This window comes from Leucoraja erinacea, chromosome 11, assembly GCF_028641065.1.
Source record: "Leucoraja erinacea ecotype New England chromosome 11, Leri_hhj_1, whole genome shotgun sequence".
NCBI classification, from domain to species: Eukaryota; Metazoa; Chordata; class Chondrichthyes; order Rajiformes; family Rajidae; genus Leucoraja; species Leucoraja erinaceus.
Window position 1 is genome coordinate 25,920,279 of NC_073387.1, and position 22,735 is coordinate 25,943,013.

Below are 22,735 nucleotides of genomic sequence, written 5' to 3' on the forward strand. Positions count from 1 at the left end.
AAAACAATCCTCATAACAGCATCAATAAACACAGCCTAGGCAATAACAATCTCTCAGTATATCATCCAAGTAGTCTCTCCTTCTGAAGTTGGACAGTGAGTACTGACAAGTTATTTCATCAGTGCAGAATATCACAGTGGACATGAAGTTGAATAGGATTAAAATGGGAACACCAGCCAATTCATCATAGGACTAGAGGCTAATTGTGCGCATGCTCTTGAGCATGTAAAACACATTCAATCAAACAAACCAAACAGGCTTGTATCCCCGAGGCAGAGAATGGCATGGCACTAACTAAACATTAGGCCAACAACAGCAAGGATATGCAGGAAATATGCATTTCGCTGTATGCATTTCGTTGTCTCTGTACTGTACACTGACAATGACAATTAAAGTGGAATCTGAATCTGAATCTTACCAAGCAACACAGAAGTACAGCAAATAAAACTAATGAAATAAAACGTTAGTGTTGAAGCCTTGTGCATTTAATAGTTTTCTTATGTTAAAATAAAAACAATTGTATAGTGACAAATAAAATGGTCAGTAATGAATGCAGATGATAGTGTTCACAACCAAATGTTTCGGGTTTATTCAGATGATCAATGCATTATAAAATACACAGACTTAACAGCACTGATTTCCACAATGCACTGCAATCCTTTGCACATGCAGAATAAATAACTCTTTGATCTGAAAGCAATCTCAGTTGTGCTACGCCAGAACCTCGTGTTTGCCATAGATCACCCTTAACGTGAATTAAAAGTATAGAAAACAATTGTCCTGAGCAGCCATGCTGTATTTCACGTTGAAATTCAACACATGACCCTTTTCCCCTTAAACCAACAAACGTGCTCCCAATAGTGAGGCAATGTTTCATCACCTCGTTCACAAATGGCTATTTGCACCTGCAGGATGGACACCAATACTTCACAATCATTCAGCAAATTTTTGCCTAGCCTGAGAATTAGTCTTAAAGACTTGACAATATATTCCCATTGCGCTGCTTTGAATCTTCCAGTAGATTATACCAGTGTGTGTTAACTCAAATTCTCTTTCCCAGGTCTGTGAAAGAACAGTGTGCACCTTTGACATTTCCAAAAACAGAAGACACGTGTGTGTAATTTGAATCGCAACCACATTATAAGTACTGTATAGACATTCAACAGATCCCAGCTCCAATAACAAACGATTTCCATGGGAGTTTTGTGTTAAACAAATAAATATTTCATAATGCTCCAAGTAACGTCGTATTTGAATCTCCACGTGCTTTCATTTAAAACTCCATATATTTTCATATATCTCAAAACTGTTTACTATACAGAGAACATGATACTGGGTAATGAAATATTTTCACTTATTAGTTTATATTCCCATTATTACAATGCACTCCACATTGAGCACACCTTAGGTATTAGTTTCAGGCCAAAGAACTTCCATATTGAAGTGTGGTCACACTGAAATGTTCAGATCAGCTACAAAATCAGGAAGCTTCATCAAATTAGAAGGAATTGATAATATTGCTAAGGCAGATGATCCTCCAACTTCCATCATACAATCAGGTTTTGGAAGGCTCTCCTTCTCACAGCAAAGCAATAAATGGAGAAGCGGCAGAAAAGATAAAATTAATGCTTCACAGTGGATACAGTAACACAAGCGACCATGGGAAGAGTTTGCCACTTAAATTCTCAGATGTAAACAATGTTTTTCATCCACTCAAATGTATCCTGCATCATCAGTTATTAATGTTCTCAAACCACCTCTTAACATGGGTTTAATATAACAGACCTGAAGATGCCTGTAATACTCACAATCACTGCATACAAGCCATAACTAAGATAACCATGATTCAGAGCAACCTGCAATATTTAAAATGTTGATTAGTCACCTTGGTACAGGGTATTTCCTGTAAAAGATGGAATCACACATGATATTGAGATTGTACCATCCAAAGTAATAAAGGCCACTCAGAAAGCTGTGTTTAGGTCTAAGGCTGTTTGGACTGGCATGAAAGCCCACTGTAACCATCATCCTCCAAGACTGCCATCTCATATTCTGCAGATACAATCTCCCCACAAAACAGTTCCCATTATTGCTCCCAGCTCCTCCCTCTCCTCTTCTTCATTCAACCCAGATTGGCAGCATACAGAGCATGTTTGGCTTTTGTCAGTGCTACAATAGTGTGGTGGCAATTTCCTTCAACCAGTGAGGCCATAATCCAAATATTGGTGCATTCAGAAACCCTGCCATTATACTGTTTGAAAATATTCAGAAACACAGGCTAAAAAACCCCAAACCCCCAAAATAAACCAAATCAGTGCAATTTGTCCCATTCAGCCTACTGGCCAGAGGCAAGATCCAATACTCATATGATCAATTCTGTCATAGTATTTGCTGAAATGTAATCTCCCAAAAAAGACAAAATGTAATGCTGCATTAAAAATCTGCACAATTTTTGTGGCCAGAATTAGAAACATAGATCCAGGAACCCAGGTGCAGTTGAAGCAGCAAGATAGGTATAGCGACCTGCTTGGTATTCGGAATACTCCTGAGATCTGCAACTATTTTCATTCGGTAACACAACAAAACAATTAAATGATCACAAAATAAGGCAAGAACAGATGCACATTATGCACAAAATCTTGGCAACTTTCTAAAGTATAAAATGCCGTACAATTAGCAGTATGTAGAGCATTATCTGAAGGATTCCACAGTCAGTGATATTCCAACAACAAAGGTCACTTGAGTTCAAGGGACAGACGTCATTTAGACACCACAGTGCCCATTAGTCACATTACATCGATCCAGTCTCAAACATCGTGAGAGCATATTCCAACAGTTTGAGTAAGGAGCTTCAGTCCAGGGAACTGTATAAGAATTTCTCCTTAAAATATTGGCAAATCAGGTGCTATTGGTGGCAGCAGCTAAACAGATAGGAAGATTTCTTCTTCTCGGCCAAGTTCACAGCTTCCTCTTCTGAAAGAGCAGAAAACAGTGATTGTTACACATTGAGCACCCCAGAACCTTCCAAAGACTGACAACAGTCCCCATTCCGGATCGATATCTGCCCCGAGCCACCACACACCCGCTACCCCAAAGAATGCATCACGCCGGTGTGTTTACCTGGTGCAAGCTGGAAAGCTGTTATATTCACGTAATCTTCTGCGACTTTTTGAAAGAGCTCATCTGAAATAAGAATACAAAAGGGTTTGTTTTTTGCATCAAATTCTCGTACATACAATTGCACCACTCGACAACATAACGGCTTCTATTTCATTGTAAAATGTTCAACTCTTTTTTTTTAAATCTCATCACATCTCTGCTTTTCAAAACCATCACAATATTTTACTGATGGTGGCTACACAGGAGGAAAGCCCACAGTGAAAGTGATATTAAATATTAATATACTGCAAAAAGGAAAAACTTACCAACATTCTGACCAGTCTTACTGGAGGTTTCAAACAACTTGGCTTTGATCTCTAAAAGACAGATATTTCATATCACTTGCACTGAAAAGGATTCAGAGGGCAGAATTGTCTGCACACAATTGCAGGTATCCTAACTTTGGGATGTATTTGTCAAATATCCAAAAGTACCATGGCGATAAAGGATCATGCAACATTTGAGTTTGCTAGATTTTTGGATATTTATCAAAGTACACTCTTTTAAATAAGCCTAATAATAAATCCTATAAACATCCTAATGAATCAATGTACATCTTTACGTAAAACATTGTTGATTTTTAAAATATGAAATAAAAAAGTGCTGGAAACACTGCATTCTGGAAGGAGAAACGGATTTTACTTTTTAGCTCAATGATCTTTCATCAAAACTGCCCTATGGAAGTCATTCACCACAAATTTTTGGCCATCTTCATGATGATTTCTGCATCATCATTGCTGCAAATACATCTTTCCCATGATATAGTGAACCGATCTGCATTGCAATACTCAAGCTGCGGCCTAAATAGTAATGGTACAATTCTAACATAACCTTCCTGCTTCTATTATTCTATGCTTCCGCTAATAAAGAAAAAAAAACAATGTGTATTTTGTTAACCACTTTAGAGATGCAACATGCTACATCTAATGATGTGCAGGCATACTTGCCAAGGTTTATGTTTCTCCTTGCCATTCAATATCCTGCCAAATAATGTACATTTCCTTGTATTGTTACACTTTATCCGAGTAGCAATCACACTCTTCTTCATTGGACTTTCCTGTGAAGTTGCTAAATAGCGTCACTAAAATAGTATATAGTTACCAGAATTAACTGTTGAGCCTTCCCGAGGTGTTGTGGGCCTAACTCAACGATGAAGGGAGGTAACCCCAATGACATACTTGTACCTAAACAATCAGATTGGATGTGTTTGTTAACATGTAGATAGCTTATGTGGCATATGGAGTTAGTTATTGTCCTCAGCATAAATGTGTATAGCAGTTCAGTCTGAAGAAGGGTCTCAACCTGAAACGTCACCCATTCCTTCTCTCCAGAGATGCTGCCTGTCCCGTTGAATTACTCCAGCATTGTGCCTACCTAGCAGTTTAGATACTATTTTGTCTTCGGGCTTGGTTTTCTTGCTTGAGCGCTTATCCTGGTGTTATAACACAAGTACTGTGTTTTAATAGTAAATTATATTTCATATTTCATTGGTTGTGACCTACTTGGGGAAACAATGTGAAAAAAGCACGAGAGGCAATAAGTAATTTCCCTTACGGTACTGGGGGGAAAGCGAATGGTGGCCGATTAGGAAAAGGGGAGATGCAACGAGACCTGGGCGTCATGGTACACCAGTCATTGAAAGTAGGCATGCAGGTGCAGCAGGCAGAGAAGAAAGCGAATGGTATGTTAGCATTCATAGCAAAAGGATTTGAGTAGTAGAGCAGGGAGGTTCTACTGCAGGTACACAAAAAAGCTGGAGAAACTCAGCGGGTGCAGCAGCATCTATAGAGCGAAGGAGCAGAGGTTCTACTGCAGTTGTACAGGGTCTTGGTGGGACCACACCTGGAGTATTGCGTACAGTTTTGGTCTCCAAATCTGAGGAAAGACATTCTTGCCATAGAGGGAGTACAGAGAATGTTCACCAGACTGATTCCTGGGATGTCAGGACTTTCTTATGAAGAAAGACTGGATAGACTTGGTTTATACTCTCTAGAATTTAGGAGATTGAGAGGGGATCTTATAGAAACTTACAAAATTCTTAAGGGTTGGACAGGCTAGATGCAGGAAGATTGTTCCCGATGTTGGGGAAGTCCAGAACAAGGGGTCACAGTTTAAGGATAAGGGGGAAATCTTTTAGGACCGTAGATGAGAAAAAAAAATGTGGTGAATGTCTGGAATTCTCTGCCACAGAAGGTAGTTGAGGCCAGTTCACCCCCTATATTTAAGAGGGAGTTAGATGTGGCCCTTGTGGCTAAAGGGATCAGGGGGTATGGCGAGAAGGCAGGTACAGGATACTAAGTTGGATGATCAGCCATGATCATATTGAATGACGGTGCAGGCTCGAAGGGCCGAATGGCCTACCCCTGCACCTATTTTCTATGTTTCTGTGTTAAGCATTCTTGCCCTAGAAGATGAAATATTAATATTTCAAATATATTTTCTTCTTTGCCAATCCATACTGAACATTTCTGAAGTATTACCAATAGGAACTATTTTCACTTATTGCCTCTTTCCTTGCCAACCTCAATCCAAGAACATATTAACTACCGGCCAAGTAGTTCAGTGACTGGTGAAATAGTAAACTTTACCTTCTGAGTAATCCTGAACATCATGGTAATCGACTGCCCGGACACTGCGATCATTCTGTACAAGATCACTCTTTGTTCCACACAAGTAGACTTTGCAATGCTGAAAGAGAAAATATTGTAAATCAATCAGAATGATCAATTCACGTGAGAACTGCCACTACAAACCAACCGCTTAAACTTCAAATGGACAATGCAGAGCCCGTGCAACAAATTATTTTACCAAATTCTCAAGTAGAGAGAACAAATCCAACAACCAACTCCCAAGATACATTATTTGAGAAAACGACTGCCAAATTCCCCAAACCAACCTGGACATAAAATACCTAATGCAATTTTTTTCCTGAAATAGAATTAAACTATAATTCACAATACACAGTCCTAAAAATGAGCTACTCAGCAGACTAAGGGTTAAAATAAGCTTCTCAGTTATACAACAAAGCATACCTCTTCACAGTTCTGGACTTCATTCACCCAGAATCTAGCCCTTGCGTAACTGTTGCTGTCAGTCAAATCTGGAAGACAAGACAGACATTCAGTAATGCAAGATCAAAATGCTATAAAGCAGGTAATCTTAAATAAAAACAAAAAATGCTGGAAACATTCAGAAGGTTGCAAGGCATCTCAAGAGCCTGTCCCACTGCGGGGACCTAATTTGCGAGATTGGAAGAGTTTGCGCTCGACTCTTGGTGGTGTGGTTGATCCTGCTCGCGGTTTCATCGCTGACAGTCGATCCAGCTCGAGGTTTTTTTCAGGCGAGTGTCCTCGAGCTTGAAGGTCGAAGACAGTCGCTGAAAAGTCGTGTTAGTGGGACAGGCCCTTTAGTATAGTCGAAGGTGGTCGTCTTCACTCTCCACTATTCGGTGTCCAATTTTCCAGAACCTAGTCGAAGCTAGTCTTCAACATAGTCGAAGGAGATCGAAGGAGGTCTTCTACATAGTCGAAGGAGGTCTTCCACATATAGGAGGTTCTCTACATAATCGAAGGAGGTCGTAGGAGGTGTTCTACTTCGGCGATACAACAAGACTATGACACTTTTTTTTTTAACTCTCCTAAACTCACAAATTAGGTCCCTGAAAGACAGGCCCTTCAGGACAGCTAACATTTCAGCTGTCTGACCTTTCATCAAAACAGATAAATGTTGCAGATCAGGCAGCATGTTTTTAGTTACAAATACAGGGAAGTGGGGAGGGGAGAAGGAGGAAGAGACCAAGAGAACAAATGCATGTTAAGCACTGAATTATAAACTTTTAATTTCCCCACCGCTTCCACTTTTCTTTGCAACTTACAATACAATATAATGAACTTCATTTTTCCGTTAGGAACTTTGGTATCTGCAGCCATACAACAAAAAGAAACAATTCCACAAGACACACAACCAATTCAATTCACACAGACATCCATCACAGTGAGTCTCCTCCTCACTGTGATGGAAGACAAAGTCTTGTCTCTCCCCTGCTCTCCATCCTCTCCCGGTGTTAAAGCCCCCGGCGGGCGATGTCCCGCGGCCACTAAGGCCCACGCCGGTGATGTAAGGCCCTGCTCCAGGTCTTAATATTGGAGTCCCCAGCGGGCGATGGCAACTCCCGCGACCGTTAAAGCCGCGCCAGGCGATGTCAGGTCCCGCTCCGGGCCATTTTCAGCCCCGCAACTCGGGCGGGAGAAGCTGCCGCCACGAGAGCTCCAAAAAGCGGTCTCCCACCAGGGATCTGCAAGCTCCCAATGTCACCGTCCACAGGCCTGCAGCTGGAGCCCCCGAAGCCCAGTCGCAGCCGCGCGCCACCACAGCTCCCCATGCTCCGAGGCCGGCCAGCCCCATGATGGCAGGTCCACAAACTCCGCGACTGGACCCCCCAGGTCGTTCCGGCTGGAGGCCGCTCCATGGTGCTAGGCCCCAACGACAACGGAGACCCGACAGGAAAAGGTCGGGTCTCCCGTGCAGGGAAGAGATTTAAACTTAAGTTTATTTCTAACTTTTCCAGTTAGCAGAAAAGATTATCAACCTGAATGTCAACTCTATTTTTCTTTACAGATGCTGCCAGGATCTGTTGAATATTGTCAGCACTTTCCTTGTTTCACTTAAGCCCATTCAACAACAATGCATAATTCCAAAGCGGACAGCCACTATAAAAAGTAGATTTAGAAATGCGGCCAATTCGACAACTTTGTGAACTATTGTGGCATTGTAAGCACCTTCTGAGTTTTTGGAAAACAATAGAAATCTTCTTCTATTCCAATATATTAATTGACAATTTAAGACACAGTAATTTACTTTACCCTTACTATTAAATTGGTTTAGCAAACTATTATATTTCATGGCAACATTAACATTATTCAAGCAGTATCTACCCTACATCGTTTCGAAAATACTGTGGAGAACATCCTTTTATCATTGAGAGATATGCCAATTCATTAAGTTAAACTTAATTTGAGTGAATTATGACCACAGCAAACTATTCTGGGTACAACAAATGTACTAAATTGCACCCTGTATAAAGCAGCAATACCCAATGACTACAGACAAATCTTAGACAGCCTCAGAGTGAATGACAGTTTTCCTTCTTTCTGCAGTGTACCTTTGAGTGGAAAATACCATCCTGCTAGTTATATCACTCTCCCCAATTAATCCTATGGTTTATACGTTTTAACCCATTGGCATAACTAGGAAATTCAAGAGCTATCTGTTCCTTATTCCTTTCAAAATTATGTTTCATTATCACTCACTCGTTCTGTTTTTGTCATTTCTTATCTTTCTTGCAGACCGAACCATCCCTTGAATGATCCTTGAGCAATCTGAAGAAAGATCCCAATCCAAAATATCATCTGCCCATTTCCTTCCACAGATGCTGCCTGACCTGCTGAGTTTCTCTAGCACTTTGATTTTGCTCTGGTTTCCAGCATTTGCAGTCTCCTCACTGCCCCTTGAATGGTACTCGTTATACTAATGGTCTTGAATTCCGTAGCGTCACCTCAGTGACATTGCCTTTTGATCCTTTCAGTCCTTTGTTTTCTTTCAGTGTCTTTGCCTTATTTGTTTCCATACGCATGCTCGCAGTAGAATCAATGACCTTGTTCAGCCAAGACTGTTCACTTCTGACAGAACACAGATGTCTGAAAATCTAAATAAATGATTTGCCGTTCATATTCTGCAATTTTTAAACGAGATTCATTTCAGCACATTCTTTTCAGTTAGCGTTATTTTAACCTAATAGACCAATATGCTTAGCTTTGTGACCTTACTTAGATTGTTATAATACAAATTGTATTCATCTGGATGTAATCAATCCATTGTCCATTACAGGAACAATGTTAACACATTAATGACACAGCAGGAACACTTTAGAATGGTTTACGTACTTAAAACATGAAATTATTATATTTGTAACATTTGTTTAAGGCACCCCTTATAATAGATCAACAATATAATTTAGTATGATAGAACTGCAAGTTTGTAACGTCAGAAATTAACCACCAAGTGCCATTCAGAATTGAGGAAATGAGGCAACCCATAGAGTTAATCAGTAGCTGGTTTTGTTTTTGCAAGGACTACATTCATGTTGTACATAATGCTTAACAGCAGTCAAAGCACGAGATTTACTGATTTTCTTTGGTGAATAGTCCCTCATTGTCCTCTACAAAAATGGCTTTCCACATTCGCACACTGCAACAGCACAGCATGACGACATCTTTCTTACCAAAGCACACAACAGCTGCGCGAGCACCCCGATAGTAGATTCTGCTCATGGCTTCATACCTTTCTGACCCTGCAGTGTCCTGTCGGAAAACAAATTATAGTCACAATTTACAAATATATCCCAAACATTCAAGTGTTTTTGAATATCCCAACTATTTTGCAACAGTTTGTGACAAAATACATCTGACCTCAGTTCTCACATTTCACTCCGACAGAGAGTCATTTAACCCATCAAGTCTATGCCGGGTCAGAGGCAATCTCATTCATCCTACATTGCCATCAAATCCCCAACTTAACTACTCACCTACAGACTGGGGCAGTTTACAGTAGCCAGTTACCCCACCAACCCGTATGTTGTTTGGTATGTCGGGAAAAAAAACCCCTTGGTCACAGGGACAATGTGCAGACTCCACATATAGTAGGTATGTTACAAAACCTACCTGAATCGTGTCTGAGTATCTGCCCCACCCCGTGTGCGCGATTTTGGCGCTGTTTAGAGGGGGCGGGTTTAAAACACGATTTTTACTAGGCTGTTGCAATCGAAAATGTTCAGCCTAGTAAATCATTAACGGAAAATCGCTGGAAGACCCCGTCGCAAAAGGTATTATTAGTTTTTATGGCCTTGTATAATAGTTATAGTAGTTTAAAAATCACTCTCTCAACCCGCAACCTCTCGCAGCCCCAGGGTTTTATAAAGCAAACAATTAAAGGTATGTACCTTATTTTTACATTAAAAGGGGCTTCTTAAGAACCCTGTATATAAAGTTTTCTATAGCGAATAGTTCATTTTGGGCTCTTTATATCCGGCAGTATTTTTCTGGGCATTTGAGGGCACAAATCCAGCGCAATGTGAACGTTCTAAACCAGCGCGTTCACAGGAACCCACTAGAAAGCCGATTTAAATTGACTTTAATTTACAGCAATTGAACACTAAATTCCTTCCATTTGGCCTATAAATTGATGTAAATGAGATTTTAAAATCATGTTTTATTGTGAATTATTTGTGAATATTATTTGGACACTTAGGCTATTTAAAAATGTTAATCATTTATTAAGAAATTGATAGATGTTTAGATCTAGTAATTGAAGTTTGAAATTAGCTACAATTGGGTAACTAACTAATTATATGCTTTAATTTCAGGTCCTCCAAGTAAGATTATTTTATATTTGTTTCAGAATGGTTCAATCTATGATAACTGAAAATTTCATTCAGTTCTCTTAATTTTTAAGAAGGTTATGGGCTTTTGACTGTCCTCGATCACAGCTTTTTTGTTATGTCCATAGAAAATCAATAGGGAACAAGATGCTAATTTCCGAGTATGAAAATGGCCATAACTTTTTTATTACTTGAGATATGAAAGTGAATTAGGTGTCAAATTAAACTTATTGTTATGCTTTATCTGATGGGATAAATTGCAGACTTGATTTTTTAAATCTCAAAATTTTGTAACATTGCTACATATAGCACCAGAGGTCAGGATTGAACCTACATCATTGGCACTGTGAGACAGCAACTCCACCATCTGTACCACCTTACTGCCTCTTGAGCAGACAATTTGCCAAATACTCATAATGTGGGCAAGAGCTTTAGAATAAAGATAGTGAGACCATCTAAATTGATTATTGCATCTGTACCCTGTGTGCAAGAGGGGAAAAAATCCCAGTGCGTGCAAGTTGTTTGCCAACTCTATCGGTCACTGGAATAGCCACAAATATCTTAAGAGAGAGGATAGACCAACTAGCCCAGGAACTAGAAACATCATATTATTCCACTGAAGGGCAAAATATATCACATTAAGGATTTCAAACAGATGATTGAACAACCCATCTAATTTCTTGATCACAGCAAATTTCCTCACCACAAACTTCAGTATCAATTTGGTTATATTGTACAACCACTATATTCAAAGGAAACTAAATTTCAAATCATATCTTGAACATTGTTAAGATCGTTGAAGCCGAGGGCTAAACCCGAACCCTGGTTCAGTGACATAACTCGTACAGCTCGACGGGAGTGTCGTAGAGCTGAGCGAAAGTGGAGGAAGGACAGGCTACAGGTTTCACTTCAAATTCTACGGGACTGTTGGCGTCACTATCAGAACAGTGTTAAAAAGGCCAAAAGAGAGTACCTGTCTAAAATTATTGTGTCAAAGTGTCACGACCCACGTGTGCTATTTGAAATCATTGACTCTGTTCTAAATGCCCCGCAGCCTGTGTGTCTGGAAGCTTCACCTGAAATGTGTAATGACTTCCTGCACTTTTTTGTTGATAAGGTTGTTTCCTTAAGGGCTCTCATTTCAGCTCCTACCTCCGACCCTTCTGTTTCGGTCCCTTGCCTGGTGGTATTCGACAAGTTTGAGCCTGTGACAATATCGTATTTAAAGGATGTGGTTTCCCATATTAAGCCATCGGGTTCTCCTTGTGATGCGGTCCCTCCTCATCTTTTTAAAGAGGTTTTCCCTAGTATAGGGCAGTCGGTTCTTACCATTATTAACAGCAGCTTGTGTTCTGGGGTTGTCCCCGTGAGTTTTAAACATGCGGTAGTGCAACCACTACTTAAGAAACCTGGCCTGGATCAATCTGTTCTGGCCAATTTTCTTTTCTCGAAATTGTCTTTTATTTCTAAATTACTGGAGAGAGTTGTTTATGCTCAGCTGAAACTATTCCTGGAGGAGCATGATATTCGGGAGGTCTTCCAGTCTGGATTTAAAATTATGCACAGCACGGAGTCAGCATTGCTAAGGGTTTTTAATGATTCTGGAGATTGTGTGGTTCTTGTCCTGCTGGACTTGTCTGCCGCCTTTGATACAGTGGACCATAATATCTTGTTATCTCGGCTACGGCAGTTCGTGGGCATCTGCGGCAGTGCCCTGGGATGGTTCAGGTCCTATCTGGCAGACAGAACCATGTGTGTTAGCCTTGCTGGGTTTGAATCCTCTTCCGCCCCCCTGTCATATGGGGTTTCACAGGGTTCGATTCTGGGGCCCCTGCTTTTCTCGCTGTACATACTTCCTCTGGGTTCCATCCTTAGAAAGCATGGCATCTCTTTCCACTGTTATGCAGATGATACCCAGCTTTATTTGCCGCTGAGGAGGGAAGACGCCTTTTCTGTAAAATCACTTCTGTCTTGTTTTGATGACATTAAGTCCTGGATGGCCCTGAACTTTCTAGGATTTAATGCAAAGAAGACAGAGGTGATTTTATTTGATCCCAATGGCTGCCGTGAACCTCCATTTGTTGATTTAGGTCCATTGTCACGGTACGTGAAGCCAACAGTTCTGAACCTGGGTTTTAGGATGGACAGTGACTTTAAATTAGATCGCCAAATATGCGCGGTGGTTAAGTCCAGCTTCTTTCACTTGAGGAAGCTGGCGAAAGTGAAGCCCATTCTCGAGCGGCAGCATTTTGAAACAGTAATCCATGCCTTTATTACATCTAGGCTGGATTACTGTAACTCGCTCTATTTTGGAGTTGCTCATTCTTCACTGGCTCGTCTCCAGTTGGTTCAGAATGCTGCTGCTCGCCTTTTAACTGGGACTCGAAAGAGGGAGCACATATCGCCAATCCTGGCCTCCCTACACTGGCTCCCGGTGCACTTTCGAGTTCATTTTAAGATACTGTTATTTGTTTTTAAATCTCTGAATGGGCTCGCCCCGCCTTACCTCTCTGAGCTGCTCAACCCATACACTCCTGCCCAGTCCCTCAGGTCAGCTGGTCAGCTGCTCCTGGAGGTACTGAGGTCTAATCGGAGGCTCAGAGGGGATAGAGCCTTCTCTTTTGCTGCTCCAGCGCTCTGGAACACCCTGCCGTTGCACATCAGACAGGCCCCCTCATTGTCCATCTTCAAATCCAGTGTTAAAACACATTTGTACTCCCTGGCTTTTGACCATGTCTGAGACTTTGCTTCTGTTTTTATTGTTTTTAATGTTTCTTTATTTTACATGTCTTTTCCTACTATTTCTTTTGATTGTTATTATTGGTGTGTATTAACTTTTTTGTCAATGATTAGTGATGTACAGCACTTTGTTGCAACTATGATTGTTTTTAAAGTGCTCTATAAATAAAATTATTATTATTATAATTATTATTATTGGTCTTGGTATCAGATCTGGCACAGACATTGCGGGCTGAAGGACCTGTTCTTTTGCTGTACTGTTCTATGTTAAATTGAATAAGTATAGAACATTATTGAAAAACTACAGCACAAAAGTCCATTCAATAAACTACAGAAGATCTTTTAAACTAGAGGGTTGGTGATCTTGTGGCTTGCGCTCTGAGGCTTGGGACTCAAATCTATGGTGCTGGTGCTCCCCAATATGATCAGTAATGCAAAATCTGGACCATTAGAGATCCAAATTATCCCTGGTTTGATGCTTAACTAATGCTGCATTACATTCTCTTGGTGGCAGGAAAAATGATAAAAATTCCACAAACTAAGAGGGGAAAATAGTTGAAAACTGAAACAGACGTAGACCCTGAACCCTGTCCGAGAGTAGTCAGAAAGTACACAGAAGAAAATAAATAGACCTGGCTCTGAAGTCCTCCCACAATATTTATCCCCCACTCGACTGAACTTGGGTGAGTCTGTTTGTCTCCACATGATGATACCCAATGGTGTCTTCAATATGCGCCTTGTGTCTGATTTTGTCTCTGTCTTTGCAAGGCAGTTCTGGCTACAACAAACGATTGTTGAGGTGCTCAATTTGCTATATTACAACAGTAACCACTCGTCAAAGTGCCACACTGGCTGTGAGATATTTGGATGTCCAAATATTGTGAAAGTCACTCTGAATAGAAATGCCCCCTGCCCCCCTCCAGAAATAAATGATAATCTTGCATGTAGCAGGAAATTCAGAACAAATCGGTCCCTTTTATATAGAAAAGAGATAACTGAGAAATAATTTAAAATGTGTTTTTAAAATTCTGATTGGGCTGAGGCTAGTCTTAAAGCCATAAAAATTATATCCATTCAAGAATTGAACAGAAATCCCTACCCAAATAGTAGTTATTTGACTTTGTGGTCCAATGTGGACCTTGGTACCAATAGCAGTAGTGGCAAATAGAAAAGATGCATTTAAGGACAAGCAGCATAAACATATGAAGGAGAACAGAACAGCTGATTGTACTGATAGGGTTGTAACAAATAAAACCAGGAAGAGACCATTTGGGCCTTTGAGAATGGAGTACCATATATTGAGATCATGTTTACACAAGGCTATTTATCAGTACTATCCCTTAATATACAGAAATATATAGATCTCCGTTTTAAATGAACCCCATGACAGAGCTTTCATAGCGCTCTGGCATAAAGAATTCACCTTCTTCATGATGACATTCTTCCCCATCTTAGTCCTAAATAGATTTTTCATTATTTTGATATTATAAACCATGGTCCTAGAATCCTTGACCACCCTCCTTGCAACTAGCCTGTTGAACCCATTATGTTTCAACAAGATCTCTTCTACTTCTTCTAAACTTTATGGCATATAGTTCTTGACTCCAAAATCACTCCTCATGTAGCAAACCGATCAGCCCTGGAACTGATGTCATGAATTGTGTCATGGCAGAGCTGTGGCAGAGCTGCCTTACAGTGCCGGATACCCGGATTTGACGGTGACCTCAGGTACTGTCTGTGTGGAGTTTGTGACGTCTCCTTGTGACGGCATGGCTATCCTCTTGGTGCTCTGGTTTCCAAAGACATGCAGGTTTGTAGTTTAATTGGCGTGTATAAATTGTATGTAAGGATTGGATGCACGTGGTCTAACCTAGAACAAGTGTGAACAGGTGGTCATTGGTCGGTGTGGACTTGGTGGGTTGAAGGGCCTGTTTCCATGATGTATCCTTCAATCAATCAATTTTCAATATATTCCTTCTCTACAAACAAGACCAAAACAGTTCACAATACTCAAGGCACCACCATCAAAGCTTTGTATAATTACAGTAAGCATCTTTATTTCTCTACTCACATTTTTGTTGTAAAGACCAACATACATTTGCCTTCCTAATCATTCTGCTTCATACATTGTAGTGCATCACTTCTCTCAACACTTCACATTCTCCTTTTGTTTTCCAAAATTGTTGACGTGTGGCCTCACAACCAAAGATCTCTCTGTTTTGTCTGATAATCAATTCCCAATCCAATCTATCAGGTTTAGTTTGATCAACTGTTCTAACATTAGAGATTCAGAGTTCGCTTAATTCTTCCGCCTTTGTCTTATTTTCCCAATTATAAATTCTGTTGCTGCTTTTAAGATTACTAATACTTGATCTTGCTTATCTTTCCCTTTAACACACCCTTAAAAGCACTTGCACTCCATTGTCATACTCCTTGCCAATTTACCCTTACATTCTACTTTACCTTTCTTCATCAATGTTCTGCCCTCTGTTGCTGAGTGCTTAGCAAACTTCAATCAATCTCAGACAACTTTGTATTGAATTAAAGAAATACACTTTACAATCTTTTATTTCTTCTGTTTGCAAGGTAGACTATCTTTTCTGTTGGTATTTTTGAAGCTATAAGGGAATAAACCTTTTCAGAAAATTATTGTTTTCAATTCAAGCCATTGCCTGTTAACTAAGAAAATTCCTTTACAGTTATGATAATCAACCATGCCATTTCTATCTTTATAGTTTAATTTGCTTAGATTTATGATCATAGTTTTTGATTGATCAATACCTTTAAAATCATTGTAAAATTATATCATATTTTGATCAACATTTCCTCAAGATCCCTTGATAACACTTTATCAATTTACCCTTTCTCACTGCACAAAACAAAATCTAAAAAAAACCCTTCCCTTGGTTGGATCCAAATCTAAAAACCATCTGGTATATATTCCATGAATTTATCTTCCCTAATTTCATAGTTTATGACATTTAAGGGGACAGAGACCGTGCCAATCTTTCGAATAATCCTATTCATCCACCTATTCTCCATCATCAACAATAAAAATAGAGGTGGAGAGGCTTTTCAGAGGACAAAAAAGCCAGAAATCTCCAGGACCTGACAATGTTTCCCCCTCTACTGTTAAGCTCTGTGCCAAACAGCTGGCACCAGTACTACACTCCAAACTTTCCAAGTTGACTGTGCCTGAACCCCTCTGTTGGTGGATCACCAGCTTCCTGACAGACAGGAAGCAGCATGTGATGCTGAGAAAGCACATCTCGGACGCGCAAACGCTCAGCATAGGAGCACCGCAAGGCTGCATTCTCTCTCCTCTCCTCTCTCTCTCTACACCAACGACTGCACCTCCACAGTCACCTCTGTCAAGCTTCTCAAGTTTGCAGATGGCACAACCGATTGTACTGATCCAGAATGGGGAGGAATCTGCTTACAGACAGGAAGTGTCACAGCTGGCGTCCTGGTGCCGTAGCAACAACCTAGAGCTCAATGCGCTTAAGACAGTGGAATTGATTGTAGACAGTAGGAGAGCTCCCCCTACCATCCCCCCCCCCCCACCACTGATCTGGTATTTTGTTGGTTCACATGCTTGATCAATGGTGTTTTATCATTAATGTTTTATTATTATTAATGTTTAGCGTTTTCTGAGTCATTCATAACTGTCACTGTATGTCATGTTGTTACTTGTGGGCGGAACACCAAGGCAAATTCCTTGTATGTGAATATTTGGCCAATAAACATTTAAACTATTACTATCCATTCCATAACACATCAATTAATACCACCCACCACTGCCTTCTGAATCTCTTACCACCCATCTATACTGGAGAGAATTTATAACAACCAATTAAGCCAACAACAAACATGTTTTTGGGATGCAGGAAGAAATTGGAGAACGGTTGGCACAGTGGTAGAGTTGCAGCCTTACAACGCCGGAGACCCGGGTTCGACCCCGACGACCCCGACTACGTGTGCTGTCTGCAAGGAGTTTGTATGTTCTCCCCGTGACCTGCGTGGGTTTTCTTCGAAATCTTCGGTTTCCTCCCACACTTCAAAGACATACAGGTCTGTAGGTTAATTGGCTTGGTATAAATGTAAATTGTTCCTAGTGCGTGGGACAGTGTTAATGTGCGGATCACTGGTCGGTGCGGACTCAGTGGGCCAAAGGGTCTATTTCCACGCTGTATTTCTTAACGAAACTAAACCCACGCAGTTACAAGGAGAACGTCAAACATTCTAAAGACTGCACACAAGACTAGGATTGACCTGGGATGTTAAACAGTTGCACCACTTGCAGTACCAGTACGCTGCTCAACATACATTAAAGTTCATCCAAAACCCATTGCACCTCCAATTTCCATTTTTGTCATATCAAATACTACCACTATTTGGTCCCCTTTGTAGTATCTTAGCTCAACCCAAACCAATTCTAATTCTAAGTGATCTGCTGTCAAGATAATTGCTCACCACTGAACTGATCTCATCCCTTATGAATTCTGCTGCTCCACCTTCTTTTCCTTTTCGCCTGTTCTTGCCATATGCTGAAATTCCGTGAGTATTCCCGCAGCTTTGGTTACCGCGTTTCAATAAAAGGCAATTAGATCATTCTTGTTTACTTCTGTCATCACTATTAACTCATCTACCTCCTTGTGAGTACTATGACCATCTTTAACTTTGCCAATTTAACGAAGGGTAGATGGAAACAACTCTCATCTACAGCACAGATATTGGCTATGTAGCTCTATTCATTACACCTCAGCAAAAGGATGATAAATACACTCAAATTAAATGGTTGCACGTTCAGGGATTCCCCTGTTATTTTTATCCTTACTGAAAAGCAAAGCACTTACTCGTTCTCATTTTCGATTTGTAGGAATACACAATAAGCTTCCCACAAGAGAGAACTAATCAACCACAGAAACTCATTCAACAATGGTTTAATTTCTAAACTCTAATAAACCCACTCTTCCAACTAATTATTACACTCACCATGAGAAATCGAAGTAAAGAACTTACCCAGATACCAAGTGTGATTGCCTTTTCACCAACGTGTATGAGCTTGGCTACAAATGCGGCCCCGATTGTCTGAAACAGAAACCAGCGAAATAAGCAGCAATCCATTTCCTGAAACCTTTGCATCATAGTTTACCGTCATTAATCATTTCTTCAAAGAGCTTGCACTGAAAGAAGATTTTCCACATAGATTTTATTCCTGTGGGAACCATATTAAACATTTAAAGTATTAACAATGGTAATATGATTTTGCTTCAGGCAGATATGTTGGTCTTGGCATCGTGATCAGCAAAGATAATGTTGGCCTGATCAGGTGCAGTACTGTTCTATGTTCAATTAATGGTGAATAAAAAGGTTCATCAAAAATAAGCAATTTTTATCTATTCAGAATATAATTGCAAAGACCTTAAAAATATTGAACTAATAAACTCATGGACTTATGCAGTTACAAAAATAAATGGTTTCCCAAAGCAGTGGAATCAAACTATTTAGGCCAATGGCTGGTGCCTGATGTGGATATGTTGAATTTTAAACCCGAGCTAAAGATTGTGAAAAGTATTCATGCAAATAGTTTTTGACGTGAACATAGTTACATTTAAAATCCCTCAAACCTCTGCAACAGTTCTTCTAATTTGTTTTGATATTATTTGCATAAACAAGCAGAAATTCCACAAATACGTGCTAGACTTTATTTAAGAATGCTGACTAATGTCCCTTCATCCCCAGAATACTGACATCCAGATTTAAAAAAAATGGTGAAGTTTCCCAAGCTCCAATTAACTAGCCAACTGCCCAAGCTCCAACAGAAAGTGGCACAGTATCGCAGCTGGTAGAGCTGCTGCCTCACAGCACCAGAGACCCGGGTTCGATCCTCACAATGGGTGCCATCTGTGTGGAGATTGCATGTTGTTCCTGTAACAACATAGATTTCTTCCTGGTACTCCAGTTTCTACTCACATCCCAAGGACATGTTCATTAGCCGCTGTAAATTGCCATTAGTGTGTAGGGAGTGGATCAGAAAAAGGGATAACATCAAACTAGTGTGAACAGATGGTCAGCAAAGACTCGATAAGCCTAAGGTTTCCACACCGGATCTCTAAAACCCAAAAACATGGGAGCTTCAAACATTGAAGCCTATTAATCTTTCAATATCTAACACATACTTCACACTGAAACTATTTCAAGACTGAATCCAGCATGAAGATGAATTGATCCTGTTAATGTTACCGTATCTACTGTCACAATCCAGGCTTTCAGTGCTACAAAGATTTGCAGAGCAAATAATTCCATCCAGCAGTTAGTTTCCCTGACAGTATAAAGCTAATGTGTAGACAATAGACAATAGATGCAGTAGGCCATTCGGCCCTTCGAGCCAGCACCGCCATTCACTGTGATCATGGCTAATCATCCATATTCAGTACCTCATTCCTGCCTTCTCACCATATTCCCAGACTCCGCTATCTTTAAGACCTCTATCTAACGCTCTCTTAAAAGCATCCAGAGAATTGGCCTCCACTGCCTTCTGAGGCAGAGAATTCCACAGATTCACAACTCTGGGAGAAAAAGTCTTTCCTCTTCTCCGTTCTAAATGGCCTACCCCTTATTCTTAAAATGTGGCCCCTGGTTCTAGACTCCACCAACATCGGGAACACGTTTCCTGCCTCTATCAAGTCCAATCCCTTAATAATCTTATATGTTTCAAGAAGATCTCCTCTCATCCTTCTAAATTCCAGAGTAAAACTGTACACACAACATGCCAGGTGTGGTCTCACTAGGGCCTCGTACAACTGCAGAAGGACCTCTTTGCTCCTATACTCAACTCCTCTTGTTATGAAGGCCAACATGCCATTAGCTTTCTTCACTGCCTGCTGTACCTGCATGCTTACTTTCAATGACTGATGAACAAGGACCCCCAGATCTCGTTGTACTTCCCCTTTTCCCAACTTGACCACCATTCAGATAATAATCTGCCTTCCTGTTTTTGCCACCAAAGTGGATAACCTCACATTTATCCATGTTAAACTGCATCTGCCATGCATCTGCCAACTTACCTAACCTGTCCAAGTCACCCTGCATCCTCATAGCATCCTCCTCACAGTTCACAGTGCCACCCAGCTTTGTGTCATCTGCAAATTTGCTAATGTTACTTTTAATCACTTCATCTAAATCATTAATGTATATTGTAAATAGCTGCGGTCCCAGCACAGAGCCTTGCGGTGCCCCACGGATCACTGCCTGCCATTCTGAAAGTGACCCGTTAATCCCTACTCTTTGTTTCCTGTCTGCCAACCAATTTTCTATCCATGCCAGTACATAACCCTCAATACCATGTGTTCTAACTTTGCCCACTAATCTCCTATGTGGGACCTTATCAAATGCTTTCAGAAAATCCAGGTACACTACATCCACTGGCTCTCCCTTATCCATTTTCCAAGTTACATCCTCAAAAGGTTACAGAAGATTAGTCAAGCATGATTTCCCCTTCGTAAATCAATGTTGCCACGGACAGACTCCGTTACTGCTATCCAAATATGCCGCTATTTCATCTTTTATAATTGACTCCAGCATCTTCCCCACCACCGATGTCAGGCTAACTGGTCTATAATTCCCCGTTTTCTCTCTCCCGCCTTTCTTAAAAAGTGGGATAACATTAGCTACCCTCTAATCCACAGGAACTGATCCTGAATCTATAGAACATTAGAAAATGATCACCAATGTGTCCACGATTTCTAGAGCCAGTTCCTTAAATACCCTGGGACGCAGACCATCAGGTCCTGGGGATTTATCAGCCTTCAGTCCCATCAGTCTACCCAACATAATTCCCTGCCTAATGTGAATTTCCTTCAGTTGCTCTGTCACCCTAGATCCTCTGGCCACTAGTAGATCAGCGAGATTGTTTGTGTCTTCCTTAGTGAAGACGGATCCAAAGTACCTGTTCAACTCGTCTGCCATTTCCTTGCTCCCCATAATAAATTCACCATGTAATGAATGCTAAGTCTACTGCAAACATAACCTCCAAGATACCAGAGAGGGTAGCAGACTCTGTGCTTCACCAGATTCATTGCCATTACACAAATAATATTTATTTTGTACCATTCAACAATTTCATGACATATTATTGCAGCATTATGGGGAGAAAAGAATTAGCTGGATCAATCACCACAGATACTGCACTTGTTGATCCCTGCCATACAAGATATAAGAACATGGAGATAGTCATCCAGAATCAGTGTGTCCCATTTTGCATTTGCAGTTAAAAATCACAATTTAAATTTTGTGAGCAATTGGAGTCATACAGAGATACAGCATGGAATCAGGCGATCAACCCAGAAAGTCTGTGCCAACCATCATCTATTACAGTTATTCTACACATTAATCCCACTTTTTCTTCTCCCCACCTTGTCAACACCCCCCCCCCCCCCCCAGATTATTTTCATACACTCACCTAGGAACAACAACCTATTGTAGCCATTAAACAAGCATCCTACCCAACTTTGGCATATGGGAGGAAACTGGAGCACCCTATGGAAACCCACACACTAACAGGGGAAATGTGCAAACTCCACATAACCAGCACCCAAGTACAGGATTGAGCAGTCTCCAGCACTGCGAGGCAGGCAGCTGGTCTACTAGTTGCACCACTATGCTACAAGTCAATTATTGAAAATAATTACAAAATGTTATAATTATAATGGTCAAAATATTGTAGTGAGGAGCAAGAAACCTCACATGGTCCTGACACTGAAACAAAGTTCATAATTACCTCATACAGATAGCTCAATGGGAATTTTGCTGGGAGAAGCCAACCCTACAAATCACACTAAGACGCTGATAGATGCCATTCTGTGACAAATGGAGTGGCCCCATTACAATTAGCCCACAAAACAAGCCATAAAGCCACCTAAAGCCCAATACTTTACTTAGCAAGCAGTTAAAACTAATAAACCTATCTGAATATATTAATATTAGGAAACAAAACTATTAAAGTTTCCCCTCTAACAAAATGAATGCGGAAACAGTGCCTAAACCAGGTCCAACCAGGAATAGGCTGTTTGAGCAGTTTCTCCACTGTAAGTAGTGGAGGCCTATTGCAACACCATGGCTTTTCTCACTACGAGGTAAAATTACCACGAAGATAACCCCAACTTTAGGATTTCCAAGTACATTATTTGATACCAGGGGTGATATTCCATTAGAATGAAAGATTCATGTTAACCTCAATAACCTTACTGTAACGTCTGCAAAGAAATATGCCCATTGATCTCCTAAATGTACTCCTCTCTATTAGAGTAATGCAGAAGGGAACAAGATGTAAATCTATTAAATCTACATGAAATTATTGCAATGGCATATTTGTTACTTAAATGCGCCTGAACTTGTACT

At 40.5% G+C, this 22,735-nt stretch overlaps 1 protein-coding gene across 2 annotated transcripts in view; it reads right to left on the reverse strand.

The window, feature by feature from the left end:
- Nucleotides 1-560: 560 nt before the first annotated feature.
- Nucleotides 561-22,735, reverse strand: part of rab24 (RAB24, member RAS oncogene family) — a 29,718-nt gene continuing 7,543 nt past the window's right edge. For both annotated transcript variants that reach the window (XM_055642922.1, XM_055642921.1), the window contains exons 3-9: nucleotides 18,356-18,424; nucleotides 9,440-9,518; nucleotides 6,192-6,259; nucleotides 5,748-5,847; nucleotides 3,426-3,476; nucleotides 3,121-3,183; nucleotides 561-2,973 (exon numbers count right to left, since the gene is read on the reverse strand). In XM_055642922.1, coding sequence (XP_055498897.1) covers nucleotides 2,906-2,973; nucleotides 3,121-3,183; nucleotides 3,426-3,476; nucleotides 5,748-5,847; nucleotides 6,192-6,259; nucleotides 9,440-9,518; nucleotides 18,356-18,424 — 498 coding nt within the window. In that variant the 3' untranslated portion in view covers nucleotides 561-2,905. The remainder of the gene's footprint in view (nucleotides 2,974-3,120; nucleotides 3,184-3,425; nucleotides 3,477-5,747; nucleotides 5,848-6,191; nucleotides 6,260-9,439; nucleotides 9,519-18,355; nucleotides 18,425-22,735) is intronic.